This window comes from Sinocyclocheilus grahami, unplaced genomic scaffold (assembly GCF_001515645.1).
Source record: "Sinocyclocheilus grahami isolate Dianchi unplaced genomic scaffold, SAMN03320097.WGS_v1.1 scaffold409.1, whole genome shotgun sequence".
In the NCBI taxonomy this organism is placed as follows: domain Eukaryota; kingdom Metazoa; phylum Chordata; class Actinopteri; order Cypriniformes; family Cyprinidae; genus Sinocyclocheilus; species Sinocyclocheilus grahami.
In genome coordinates this window covers 504,482-516,727 of record NW_015505588.1, presented here as the reverse complement: position 1 = coordinate 516,727, position 12,246 = coordinate 504,482, and the positions used below count along the sequence as shown (strand labels likewise).

At 35.1% G+C, this 12,246-nt stretch overlaps 1 protein-coding gene across 3 annotated transcripts in view; it reads right to left on the bottom strand.

Annotated features, from left to right (window-relative positions):
* Nucleotides 1-590: 590 nt before the first annotated feature.
* The window catches only part of ldb2a (LIM domain binding 2a), a 65,991-nt gene continuing 54,335 nt past the window's right edge, over nucleotides 591-12,246 (bottom strand). For 2 of the 3 annotated variants that reach the window (XM_016232281.1, XM_016232284.1), the window contains 3 exons: nucleotides 8,980-9,033; nucleotides 8,151-8,290; nucleotides 591-2,542 (listed from right to left, as the gene is read on the bottom strand). In XM_016232281.1, the coding sequence (XP_016087767.1) occupies nucleotides 2,312-2,542; nucleotides 8,151-8,290; nucleotides 8,980-9,033 (425 nt within the window). In that variant the 3' untranslated portion in view covers nucleotides 591-2,311. The remainder of the gene's footprint in view (nucleotides 2,543-8,150; nucleotides 8,291-8,979; nucleotides 9,034-12,246) is intronic. The other variant, XM_016232282.1, reaches the window with a different exon arrangement.

Below are 12,246 nucleotides of genomic sequence, written 5' to 3'. Positions count from 1 at the left end.
TATTTATGACATTATTTTTGACAGCATCCTCATCTTACAGCATTTTTACACAAGTGCCTAAAACTTTTAACAGTACAGTAGCTTTGCAGGGAGGTCTCTTGAAGCATCTTGGAGATGTTGCCACAGTTCTTCTGGATTTAGTCTGTCTCAGTTTGTTCTGTTTCTTCATGTCATTCCAGACAGACTGATGATGGTGAGATCAGATCTCTGTGTGGAGCACTGGCTGTTGTCAGACTCCTTGTGCAAACAAAAATCTCACTGGATTATTACAATTAATGGCAAAATGAATGTTTGGAAATGTAAACTGATATTTCCTACTGACACACTACAGCAACAGATAGAAATAACTGACTTGAAACCATTTTTAGCTGGTGAAAATACTTGTGTTCTAATAATCTTGGCCACCACTGTATAAATATATATACACCATATAAATATATAACATATGTAAATATACAAAATAACACAAGCAAGAAATGCATCATATTGAACACAGGGTGGCGCCATTGAGACTTGAAAAACATGTTTGGAAATGTGCAAAGTAAAACTTGAGTAAGGGGGAGCAGAAATATTGCGGCAAAAAGTTTTGTAAGCACAATTTATTGGCACACAAAATGGCAAAGCATACATACAAGACTTTGGATATGACACAAAAAACAGCTCTGCTAAATATTTTACAAACTGTGCAGAGTTTCAGTAATAGGCCTACAAGGTTTAAACAGTGGGTGGCTGATATCTTGTCATTTTGTTGGTTTTGGAAATATCTTAGGCTTTGCGATAATATTCAGGAAATATGTTTTGTAATGACAAAATACAGGAACAAAGAAACTGATTAATTAAAAAAAATATTTGGCTGTTTGTCATCATCATCATCATCATCATCATCATCACTGTAATATTCTTTTCAATCATTAAAGCACACCACAACTCTTAAAGGGCCTTTAAGAAATGTTCTCAAATCCAGTGGACAGTATATGAAAAAAATGTTGTAAAAACAGTGTCTCTAGCTACAGAAATGACACAAAGCTCTATAAACCTGTTCACATGATTTGCTAGAAGGGCATTCATTGCATTTTTTAGAATGATGAATTTTAGATAAAAAGGCTGTTTTCCTTTTAAAAGTAGGGTGAAGCTATACACGATGAATGTTATTTAAACTCATACAAAGCTAATGAACAGTATATTTGTGACTGGATTTACAGTAAACTATATTTAATGTTCTCATTTCTCAGTATGGTGTTCATTCCTGAGTATGAAATCATCTGTTATTATCAGGAAAAAAAAAAAAAAGTCAAACAACAAGTAGTAAACGTCAAAACAGCTGCCGTTTACATCAAGGTCTGATGACTTCAGTGACATCAGATGAAGCAGAATGCATTTTTATTGTCAAAGTCACAACCCTGGTTACTGTACTTCCAAACTGATTACCAAAGTCCAACATGACCTCAAAAGTCTGGAAATAAACATATTACCGATTTCAAAATGTCATGCAGAAACATATCATATTCCATTCGGAAAATAAGTCAATACAGGGAGAGAGGCGAAAGATGGACAAATATGCTTTTCATATGTGCTTGCCTGTCCATAAATAAACCCCTAATCCCTATGGTACAGTACAATGAGAATACAGAAAAATCACAAATGATTGAAATAACACATTGACTCAGAAATCAAATTTTTGAATTAAAGTACAATCTGTAAATGGCTACTGGCAATGTTTTTTTGTTTGTTTTCAATGCAAGCTGTCTTTGTTAATGCAGTCAGTTGTGTTGAAGGAACGCAAGAGAAAAAGACAACAGCCAAACGAATTTCCAATAAAATGCAAATGTTCAGGGATTGGTCTCAGTGGGTGACTCTGCAGTTCCAGTCTCCAGTGAGAAGGCAGTCAACATGACCGTCTCTTCAGCGATTGGTTGATATCGAGTGTGGTTGCCAGCTGGAGTCACTATGGAGATGTGTGATGAACTGCGAGACAGGTAGCTTTTTTACATTGATTATTGGGCTAAAGTTGTCCCAAATTCAGGTCTCTGTTAATTCAGATTGCTTACTCAGCCTCGATAAAATCAAGTTCCTCCAAAAGTCACATTTCTCGCGATGCTTTGTAGCCTAGCTAGATGATTTCGAAAAAATCCAGTGAGCAAATATTGCTGCCAAAGTTTGGTCTGTGAAGTTCTTAAACGTTACCCCAAATAAGAAGTGGAACCATCAGTTTCTGGTGAAAATGGATGACATCATTGACACCATGACTTGGGATTTACATCATTGAGGGTAAAAAGTGAGGTCAGAGAGAAAGCATTGCGCATGTTGTCTCCTACTGAGAGGGCTGCGAGGCCGTACTCTCTGGCTTGCTGTCTTGTCCTGTGGGCGGCTTGCTGTTCCAGGGAGCGTTGTTGCCGAGTGCCGGCGAGCTTGTGAAGTCGTCGTCATCGTCCAGGCCGTTGGTGGCGTCGTATTGTGTGTTTTCTAGCCGAGTGATGAGACGCTCGTCCTCATCGCCAAACTCCCCGCCCATCAGAGTGGGCTCACCTACCACCATCACATCCTGCAATACATACAGCTAGACAGTCAAACACCTAGGAAAAAAACAACAATATAAGGCAGGTTTCATATATATGAAGAGACTTTGGGTGCAGATGAAGACAAAACAGTCCAACCAGACCCAGACATACGTTGGATGGTGAAGGACCGGTTTGTGGTTTGAAATCCCTAACCTTGAATTTAGCAAGCACCAGTAAAAACGTTTAAATGTGGGGTCGGGTAAATAATTTGTATTCATATTAAGATATTTGTAAATATATTTATATACATTATTTGTAACGCTCATTATTTTAAGTTAAAAGTATATAAATATATTCATTTATAAAATATTATATTAAAAATATACATAATTAAAATATAATATCTAAAATTAGATGGGAATAATTATTGTCTGATAAGTTAGAACTTTTACAAATTATTTAAAAGAATAATCAAAAATGTCAAAAATATTATATTATATAAAAATATATGACATTAAAATATAATATATAAAAATAGATGTGATTAATTGTGATTGCATTGTGTGATTAGGTACAATTAACTTTTTAAATAGTATTTTAATGTGTTAAAATAATGTATATAAACAGATTTATAAAAATGTTGTAATATATTAAATAATATAAAAAACATGTTATTGTGATTCAATTGTGATGAGTTACAATGTTTAAATTGTATTTTAATGTGTTAAAATAATGTATATAAATATGTTCATTTATCAAATACATCTTAAATTAAAATATAATACATGAAATAGATGTGATTCATTATGTCAAGATGTGATAATTGCAATCAATTGTGTGATTAATTAGTTACAATATCGTATCTGGAGCTTTGTTCAAGTGCAGTCTTTTTTCTCTCTCTAGCTGAATTCTCAGGCTCAACTGATCAGTTAACTGGAGCACACGCTTCGCTGATCATGTGTGTCGACACACTACAGCATGGGAGCTCTTTATCTTTATCTCTCTGTATACTCTTCTTCTAGCTCCCATTCTATGTACGATTGCCAACTGAACTCCCATACAGAATTGGCCCGTATTTAAGGGAACGGAATATTAGATCCATATTTGATCCTTATGGGACAGAACTACATCAGTATGCATAAGTTGGGAGCACACAATCCACATGCGTGAGCAAACACAGATGAGACACATGGATGGAAACTCAAACACTATTTTCTTTATGAGAGTGTTCAACAGATCATTTTGCTGCCCAGCTTTAGCATCAAGTGAATTTGCATCTAGCACGGTTATAGACTGCATTAATATCTGTTTTTCTGAGACATGAATGTGGCCAAGTGTAAATGAAATGTGCATATCCAATCAGACAGCAATCTAACTGATCAAGATGCAAGAAGTGACTAAAATAAATAGGCTGACAAAATTACTGCAGCAAGAAAAAAGTACATTTGAGCAGTGAAGAAGAAAAGTATTAATACATTATTTTTTAACACTTTTATTTGTTATATTTTTGCACTTTGTACTGCTCATCAGAATGTTTTGGATAAAAGCAGAAACTATTTGTCCGCTTTCAGCTTCTTGTGCATTTATTCCACTGGATGTGTTGCTTTATTTAAAATGTCTAAAATAAAAAAGCATTCAAAAGCTGAGTATGTTTATAATGAAATATTTATGCACAGTCAAATTCTTTAGTGTTATACTGTAAATTGGTAGAGGTTAAACTGAAATGTGTAGTAGTGTGTGACACTTTAGTATGACATTACATTTAATTGAATTTTTTAAAATAACAGACACAATGAAATTGAATGTCAGTGAGACAAAATTAATGTGATTGCATCTTAAATGCATTTTAGCACTTCATTTATTATTTTGCCTAAATTAAATAGCAAATGTGCAAATCAAGAAACTGTGAGTAGCCCAGTAACACTTTACAATAAGTTTCAATACATAACTTTAGTTTCTGGAAGCCTTTATAGACTTTAGTATGGTAAAAAAAACAAAAAACTATGGAAGTCAATGGCTACCAGCAACTGTTTGGTTATACATTTTAAGCCACACATATATTAACAATAACATATTTATAAATTACCATTAGATTAATGAAGCCTGTAAAAAGTAGTTAATGATACCTAATGCATTAACTATTGTTAACCAACTGAACATTAAACATAAAGTGTTTGTGTATTTACCGTCCTTTATTTTCCTGTTCATTCTCCAGGTTACTAGCTATGAGACTAGCCCTTCACACTACTGGACCTGCACTCTCTGCATATCCTATCTCTTGAGTCAGCTCTTTTACTGTTTTTTTTTTATTTTAATTTCTGTTTATTTGAGCGCCGACTCTCGTGTCGTCTCGTGAGAGCTTTGGCTGAGACCCCAGAGTCACTGTCAGTCCTTCCCACCCCTCTGCTTCTTAATTACTCTCATTCATTAAGGTGGGCTTTTTGACTAAATAACAATATCCACACACTGATTTGTCAATTTGCATAGCTAATTAAGTCATTAGCTGAAATGTTACCGATTAGAAAAAAACCGAACACGCTTGCCAATGAGCCTTGAATTTGCCATCTGTTTTTGAAAGGCAACTGTCGCCCTGCAGTCTGGGTGTTAAACCAGGGGCCAGGATCACAAACGTTAGCACACACACACACAGACGCGCTCACGCAACCTACAGGTTTCCAGCTGGTGGTTTGACGGAGAGCTCTAATTGCTATCAAATGGAAAGGCTGTCCAGTGCTCTTGTCTAATTAGATGTAGCCTGTGGCTAAACCCACAGCAAAACAAACCGACTATCTGCCGCCCGCAACGACTGGCTCTGCATCCACCTCCATCTAAGCTTGAGGAGCACAGAAAGCCCTCATTTGAGCTGGACATTGTTTAAGACTTGAGAAGATGTCCATGCATGTGCAAATCCAGGCACGTTACTGACCAACTTGTCATTATACTACTGAAATCATAATTCTAGCCCAAAAACATAATCACAAGGGGGCACTGTTGTAATACTGTCGAACACAAGAACCCCCTCTCCCCAAAACCTGGTGGTCACATGATCAGCTTATTGTGATTGGGCTCACGTAGGAGGCCGATCAGGCAGCATGCGATGACTGCACAGACAAAGCCAAGTGGCCACGCTACATATGTAACCAGCGTGTTCCTCTCCGCGACGCACCGGCGACATTGCTTACAATGAAGCTTACTGCTTTCGAATGGGGAGTAAAATGACACACACACACACACACACACACACACACACACACACACACACACACACACACACACACACACAGACAGACAGACAGAGGATCTATATGATAATGAGCACTGGCACAGAGCCAGTTGCTCACACCAACAATTTTCTCTCAGCTTGTGTGAATGTGTCTGGTGCCCTCAGAGTGATGGACGTTGACTAGATACAAGCAGGACAAAATATATGCAATTAGAGTTCCATATACTGAGAGACAAATCTTCCCGAGAGAGAAAAAATTGTAAATAAAATATTGAATTTCAGCAAGATATGTACATATATATCATTTTATACGGCCATATACATGAATATATGATATAATTAAATGGAGTGATTTCATTTAAATAAGCTAATTTCAAATAAAATACATTTAAAAAAAATAAAAATATATAAATATCGGATTATAAAAAAGAAATTTTAATTTTTAAGTACTAAAACTAAAACTGTAATAAAAAATGTAACCTATATATATATATGATAAATGAAAATATAAAGCTAATGAATATTATAATAGTATATATAAAGCTAATGAATATTATAATAGTATATATGATACTAAAATAACTATGATACAGATATGATATAACTTTATTACAATTTATTTTTCATATTTTATTTAAAATATTTTTGAATTTTATAATGATATAAAAAAATATGTATCATATATTGAATAAAAACACTATGTTTAATCGCTATTAAAAGCTGAGCTGAAAGAAAAAAGTTAAAATAAAAGGTTGATGCAATTTAAAAAAAAAGAAATAAAAAAAAATATTGCATTTTTTATAGCAATGTTTAGGTTGTGTCACCAGAGCATGTAAACAAACAGCTCTTGTTTTGACAGACTGAGCTGGAACACGCAACCGTCTCTCCTCTCTAATCTCCTTTACGGCATTCATGTATCCAATTGTCCCTGAACTCCAGGGGAAAAGCCACGCACTACAAATCCCATCATCCATCTGCAAACGCCTCACAATACCACTCCCCAAAAACAGCTTCAGCACTCCTACGCTGTGTGTTTGACCCTGTAGTCAGTGTGCGAACTGGGAGAACACATCGACCGCCAGAGTAATGCCTGTAGAGGAAGCCTGGGGAATAAAGAGGCACTCTGGGATAAATGCCTCTGAATTGGGGTTAAACACTGTAAGTGGGTAATATAGGAATTGAAAATGAGGGCTAAGGAGTCTCTCTCTGTGAAGGTGCAGAGAGAGAGTATTTACTTTGGCATTGGGATTGAATGTGCTTTATATTTGTGTCACGGCCCAAAAAACTGACACAATATTGCTATAACGTGTCATAACAGCACTTTATTGTGTCATTAGTGGTGAGAGACACAGATTTACATTTACATTTAATCATTTAGCAGACGTTTTATCCTAAGCAACTTACAAATGAGGAGAACAATAGAAGCAATCAGACGAACGAGAGAGCAACAGTATACAAGTGCTGTGACAAGTCTCAGTTAGTCTAGCACAGTACACATAGCTAGTTTTTTTTTAATAAATAGAATGGAATAGAATAGAACAGAATAGAATAAGTAAGTGCTAGTATTAGTTCGTCAGGTGCTGGTAAAAGGATAGTTCACCCAGAAAAATGAAAATTCTGTAATTTAATCACGAACTTGTCACACCAAACCTGTATGCGTTTCTTTTCTTCATGGAACACAAAAAGAGAAATTTTGTTTGCACTTGTCAATCTTTTCAACACAATTACAATGAACAGGGAATGGTGCTTTTTCAAGCTTCAAAAAGGGTGTTTAAGCAGCACATTATAAAAATATCGTAAAAGTGGTCCCCATATGATGCATTCTCTACAAGTCTTTGGAAGCTATACGGTAGTTTTGTTTGAAGAACAGACTGAAATTTAAGTCATTATTCAGTTAACCAATGCAAACAAATCATTCAATCTAGTTTTGTAAAATGAATCAGATGATTTACTGAAAAGATTTGGCTCAAAAGAATGATTCGTAATGAAAATAATTCTGTTAAACTGTCAGATGATTTATACAGTGCACAAGTTTTGTATGATAATTTTGTGGGGCTTTTTTGTCATTTTGGAGATTGACAGCCATTTGTTTTCGTTATTTGCTTGATGCAAATAAATTTTCTTCAAAAAATAATCTTTTGTGTTGCATGACAAAAAGAGAGTCATATGGGTTTGGAACAACATGAGAGTGAGTAAAAACGACAAAACTTTTTCATTATTGAAGGAACCCTTCCTAAGCACAGGTCACAGGGATATGATTGAATAAGCTCTTGTCACACAGCTATTGCTGTGAATCAAAACTACTGCGCCTCTTTATATGTGTTTTGACAGCATAATCATATCCTTATGACAGCAATCTGAGCAAAATTGTCTTGGTTACAATGTGTGTACTGTATGTGTGTGTGCAAAGAAGAAGATTTGATGCTTACAGGTACCTGGCTGGTCAGATTGAAGTTGTTGGCAGGGCTGCGTTTCTTGCCGCCAGCACTGTTGCCAAGGCTACTGTTAGACGCATTGCTGGCGGAGTTCTTCCTCTTTCTTCTCTTGGTCGTGGTCTGTCGAGTGGGCTCTGCTCTCCACAAAACGCACAAGTGGGCAGACACACACACACACACACACACACACACACACACACACACACACACATAGATCAAAAGTATTAATAAAACAAAAAAACACACATCCACACTCACGAACATGCCACAATGCATGCACACAGAGGAAGAAAAAAAGACTTTTCCAATATATACAAACACATATGGGTGATTACACAGGGAAAGATAAAGAAATGCATCATGCTTTTTCTATTTTTTTCTGAGAGAGAGAGAATCAAAGAGCATTTAAACATCTCCCAAGACATGCACTAGTAAGAGAGAACCTCTGCTTTCATTTGCATAAATGCTCAAGCGTGCACACTGCAGTCTCTGCAGCCAGCCATGCATGCATACTTATATAATGAATGTACAAATGCTGTTTAATTTCAAACACTATCATTAAAATGTGTTTTCTAATTCATTTTGGAGGATAAATCCTTAAAAAACTTTGAATAAATAAACTAATCAATTTTGATTACGTTTTAGCAAATATAACTTTTTTTTTTAAACAAAATGCCTATTTTGAGTGACTACTGAAATATCCTCCTGTAATATCTCTCTTTTTATGGTCAGCATTCATGGTTCACACAGAAAGAAAATGTATTTCATGGGTTTCAATTTAGACACAGAATGTAGTTTGCCTATTAGAAGATGAGACGAGTACCTTTTTTGTGATTTGAGGGGAAAATTTCCGTTTTGAAGTTCTGTGGATGTCCAGCTGAAACCATATCCAAAGCAAGATTTATTTTCCAGATAATACTTATGAAAAATGAAGCTGTTATGCATATCTAAGAGCATAAGACATATGCAAATGTAAACTGCAAGACTGCAGCCTTGCTGTCAACAGCAGACATTTTTGAAATATGCATTGCAAAATCTGTGGGTCTCATTTGCTAATCATACAAACACACATATTTGTGCACAAACCCTGTGTGAACATTTCTTGCAGAAATCACTATCGTAAATTAGACAATTTTTGCTTTATACTCTACTGCTTAAATGTTTGGGGTCAGTCGACTTTTATTTTTTTGAAAGAAATTAATAATTAAGCAAGGATACATTAAACAAACATGACAGTAATGAAAAATGTTTATTGTATTTCAACTGCTTTTGAGTATGAATGAATGAGACTCAGTATGCCTAAATGTTCAAATCGCCTGAAAGATAATAGTTTGTTAATGTTGTAAAAACTGTACAGCCATGAATTGCTATTTTATTGATTTAATTTTAGTATAACAATCAACATATTTGACACATCGTTAGTCATTACTGATGCCTGAAAATGAAATACATTTCCGAGGTTCTTACTAATCACACCCAGGGGATGTTTCTACATTGTTTGTACATTACAGATTTAACATAAAGTCAAATACAATAATAAACAGACTGTACAAGGAAATCTGTTTTGATTTTCTGGAGAAGAACCTTTATGTTTGTATGTTTATCAGTGCGAGTGTGTGAATGACGTACTAAAACGCCCTTGTTTCCACAGATACACATATACATGTGAAAAAAGGGCCAAAAAAATTATCAGCATATAAAGGCAACCTTCTTTCCTTCCTGTTCTGAACACAAACGCTCTCCAGATTTCAAAAGAATGGGAGGAAAGAGGGAAGCGAAGCTAATAAGGAAACGACAATTACAGAAGATCCACTTCTGAGAACTGTGAGAAGGCCGGTGCTGAAGCCTGGATGGGGGTCATACAGGGTTTCACCCACAGGGAGCGGATGGAGGATGTGTTTCAGTCTCATACATGTCATGTTGTCACTGTTTAAATCATATTGCATATGTAAACCCGTCATGTGATCTAAAGACAAGTCTAAATCATTATTATTGATTGATTTGTCCCCCTGAGGAATCTACAGAGACATCAGAAGCTGGAGATATCCACTGATGTCTAATCCTTACTGACACATTCTACCAAATGAGAGTTTTTAGAAAGGATAAGTGAAAAAAGAGAACAGCTACTCTAAAAAGGCACAAACTGACCTGTGACCGCCCTGTTTCTATTAGATACACTACCAGCCCCAAAACTATATGGACACTTACATTTGCCACACATCACTGCTAAACTGCAGCTGAAATTTTTCAGCAGAAATGGGCACTAGCTGAAACATATTTACCTAAAATAACTTGAATGTACTGTATGTTATGTATGAATCCAGCAGATAAAGTAACAGAATATAGTGTAATCTTTGAAGTGTAATTGTGTCTTAATTTTCATTTTATTTATTAACTTTTTCCTTCTACTGTCTTTCATTTAATGTTTAATCAGATGCTAATTTTTAGCACTTGTTAACAACAGCTGTCAGGGTTTTTATGTATTATTATTATTGCTATTTATTTTTAATTGTCTGTTAATGTATTTTTATTACACAATTATTATATTATAATAAAATGTAATGTAATATATATAAATATATATACGTATACACAACATATATATATATATATATATATATATATATGTTGTGCTCATAAATGTACATGCCCCTTGCAGAATATGCAAAATATGAATCATTTTAACAAAATAAGAGGGGTCATGAAAATGGCATGTTATTGTTTATTTAATACTGTCCTGAATAAGCTATTTCACATGACAGATGTATATATATATTCTCCACAAGACAAAATAATAACTGAATTTATAAAAAAGACCCCGTTTACATACCCTAGAATCTTAATACTGTGTGTTGTTTCCTGGATGGTCCACGACTGTCTTTCTGTTTTGTGATAGTTGTTCATATAGAGTCCCTTGTTGGTCCTGAGCAGTTCAACTGCCTGCTGTTCTTCAGAATAATCCCCCAGCGCCTGCACATTCTTTGGTTGAACCCTTTCCAACAGTGACTTTATGATTTTTAAATCCATCTTTTCACATGGAGGACAATTAGGGGGCAACACAATGCATTAAGAGCTGGGGGTGTAAACTTTTTGAATTGGATGATCAGGGTAAATTGTACTTATTTTGTCTTCTGGGAAACATTTAAGTATTATGTAGCTTCTTAAGGGCAGTACCAAATGAAAAACAAAATGATCTTAAAACAAAATAAGAAAAATGTACACATCATCATCCTGTTCAAAAGTTTACACCCTTTGGCTCTTAATGAATCGTGTTGCCTTCTTGAGCATCAGTAAATGTTTCCACCTTTTGTAATAGTTGTGTATGAGTCCCTCAATAGCCCTCAGTGTGAAAAGATGGATCTCAAAATCAAACAGTCACTGTTGGAAAGGGTTCAAATATGCAGAAGATGCTGGAAAACCAAAGAATGTGCAGGAGCTGGGGGATTTTTCTGAAGAACAGCAGGCAGTTTAACTGCTCAAGACCAACAAGGGACTCATGAACAACTATCCCAAAATATAAAAACAGTAGTGGATCATCCAGGAAACAACACAGATTACAAAAATTCAAGGATATGTAAACTTTTGAATGGGGTCACTTTTTATGAATTCAGTTATTATTTTGTCTTGTGGAGTATATATAAACATCTGTTATGTGAAATAGCTTATTCAGGAGAGTACTAAATAAAAATAACATGCAATTTTCAGGATCCGTCTTATTTAGTTAAAATTATTAGCATATTTGCATATTCTGCAAAGGGTATGTAATTTTATGAGCACAACTGTATGTGTGTGTATATACAGTATATATATATATATACAGTGGGGCAAAAAAGTATTTAGTCAGCCACCAATTGTGCAAGTTCTCCCACTTAAAAAGATGAGAGAGGCCTGTAATTTTCATCATAGGTATACCTCAGCTATGAGAGACAAAATGAGAAAAAAAATCCAGAAAATCACATTGTAGGATTTTTAAAGAATTAATTGGTAAATTTCTCGGTAAAATAAGTATTTGGTCACCTACAAACAAGCAAGATTTCTGGCTCTCACAGACCTGTAACTTCTTCTTTAAGAGGCTCCTCTGTCCTCCACT